Source organism: Galeopterus variegatus, unplaced genomic scaffold (assembly GCF_000696425.1).
Source record: "Galeopterus variegatus unplaced genomic scaffold, G_variegatus-3.0.2 Scaffold654, whole genome shotgun sequence".
NCBI lineage: Eukaryota > Metazoa > Chordata > Mammalia > Dermoptera > Cynocephalidae > Galeopterus > Galeopterus variegatus.
The window spans coordinates 771,421-773,645 of NW_007726765.1; the positions used below are offsets into that span (position 1 = coordinate 771,421).

The 2,225-nt window shown below is 32.8% G+C and overlaps 1 protein-coding gene across 1 annotated transcript in view; it reads left to right on the top strand.

The window, feature by feature from the left end:
• The window catches only part of NHLRC2 (NHL repeat containing 2), a gene marked incomplete at its 5' end in the record, with an annotated part of 60,951 nt that overhangs the window by 23,273 nt on the left and 35,453 nt on the right, over window positions 1–2,225 (top strand). Inside the window, one exon of the mRNA XM_008571031.1 lies at window positions 1,117–1,572. Within this exon, the coding sequence (XP_008569253.1) occupies window positions 1,117–1,572 (456 nt within the window). The remainder of the gene's footprint in view (window positions 1–1,116; window positions 1,573–2,225) is intronic.

Sequence of the window (2,225 nt, forward strand, 5' to 3'; positions counted from 1 at the left end):
CCTCTATAGTCTACCTGTTTTTGTTTACTTTTCTCAGTCCTCATCAGGGGTGTGTGTGTGTGTTGGTTTGGAATTAGGAGTTGTAACAGAAAGATGGGCTGTTGGAGAATTCCACTTCCTGATTTGTGTGGTTTTATTTGTTAATGCTGGTTTGAGTAGTTTTTGATGGGTATTTTGGTAGATTTGGATTTCTGTAGCTGTTATTACCTCTGCTACCTTGGGTGGTCAGTATTGAGTTTTCTCTCTGAATCCAGTCTAACATTTCTTCATTTTTTTCCCCGTACTTTTTGATATAATATATTGATTAGGTAAAAGAAATATATTGTCTTTAGTTTTTACCAGCTCTACTATCTACAAGATTTGTTCTCTAAGCACTATGTAATAGGAATTTTAAATAAATCAAATACCGTATAGTATGGAAACATCTTGCTTATATTCATTCTGTTAATCTGTAATGTAAGGTTAGGTCAGAAAATTTAAGAGAACAATATGACAATAAATACCCCCCCCAAAAAAGCAGTCATAGTCACTCTGAATTTCAAAGGGATTTATTATAGGTGGGAAAAATTTCAGCATCTGCATAAGAAAATAAAGAGTGTGTTTTTTTATAGCTTTGTCTAGATAAAAGGCATGAAGAGTTTTAATCCTGCAGTAGCCATATGAATTTGATCATATGTGTTTTTATGTAGTAACCAATATTGTCATGAGATTTAAATTTAATTTTTTAATGTGTTTTTAAATGCAGTTGAAGATATTAATGTAGTTCTACTTCTTTTTCACATCTGTGAACTGTTGGTTAATGAACCAAAACCTAATGTGTTGATGATGATATTTAAACTTCAACTTTCAAAAGGAGAGAACAGAATTGAGGTTACCAGAGGTGGGAAAGGGGGAGGAGGAGGGAGGGTAAGGGAGGAATCAATAAAGGACCACAAAAAATGATAACATTGTATAATATTGAATGTACTAGTTATCCTGATTTGAGCATCACATATTGCACGTAGGTATTCATATGCAGCTCTGTGCCCCACAGACATGTACAATCAATTATATTTCAGTTAAAAAAAATAAATTAAAAAAACTTCATAATGTTTAACATAAATTTTTCCCTTTCAGATGGTCTTCTGATTGTTGGTGTTCATTCAGCTAAGTTTCCAAATGAAAAAGTCCTGGATAACATAAAGAGTGCTGTTCTTCGATACAATATCACCCACCCTGTGGTTAACGATGCAGATGCCAGCCTTTGGCAAGACCTAGAAGTTTCCTGCTGGCCAACTCTGGTCATACTTGGACCCCGTGGAAACATGTTGTTTTCTTTGATTGGAGAGGGACACAAAGATAAATTATTTTTGTATACTTCAATAGCTTTAAAGTATTACAAAGACAAGGGACAGATCAGAGATAATAAAATCGGAATAAAACTCTACAAAGATTCTCTGCCACCTTCACCATTGCTATTTCCTGGCAAAGTAACAGTAGACCATGTTACAAATAGATTGGTAATAGCAGACACTGGACATCATAGAATTTTGGTTGTTTGGAAGAATGGACAAATTCAATACAGCATTGGAGGTAAAGCTTGCTTCTAGTTACAATATATAATGCGTTTTACAGAAAAAAAAGGTAAATATATTAAAGTTGAAATTCATAATAAAGAACTATTTATAGGGAGGCAATACACATTGACTTTTAACTTCATCACAAAATTATTTTGTTAATTAATGTATGGTTTCTAAATGAACCTCTTTTTACTCCCTGAAAAAGCAAACAAAAATATGCAAAAAGGTCCAGGTCCACAAGGAGGAAATCGTTTTAAGTTAATAGCTTTTAAATATATTTGTATATCCCATTTTGTTTTTTCAGGAAACTACCACACTTATTTTGTTTTATGAATATATATACATTTTGGATTTCAGACTTTTTAAATGGAAGTATTATATTTCACGTTCTAGCTAAATATAGCTATATCTTTTTCAAGATGAGGACAGTATCCCAGGAATTTGAGATTTAGGTTATAAAACAAGCTAGGATTTGCACATAATTTTACTTTTGTCTCCTTTTTTCCATAAGAACTTAAGCATACTTCTGGATCCAATTCCCTTTGGGTGTAGGAGCATATAAGTATCATGCAAGCATTGATCATTTTGTTCCATATCTCTCTGGTCTTAGACCTAAAAATGCCTCGTGATTGCGTCTACATAATTAATAAAATCTATCAAGCACAT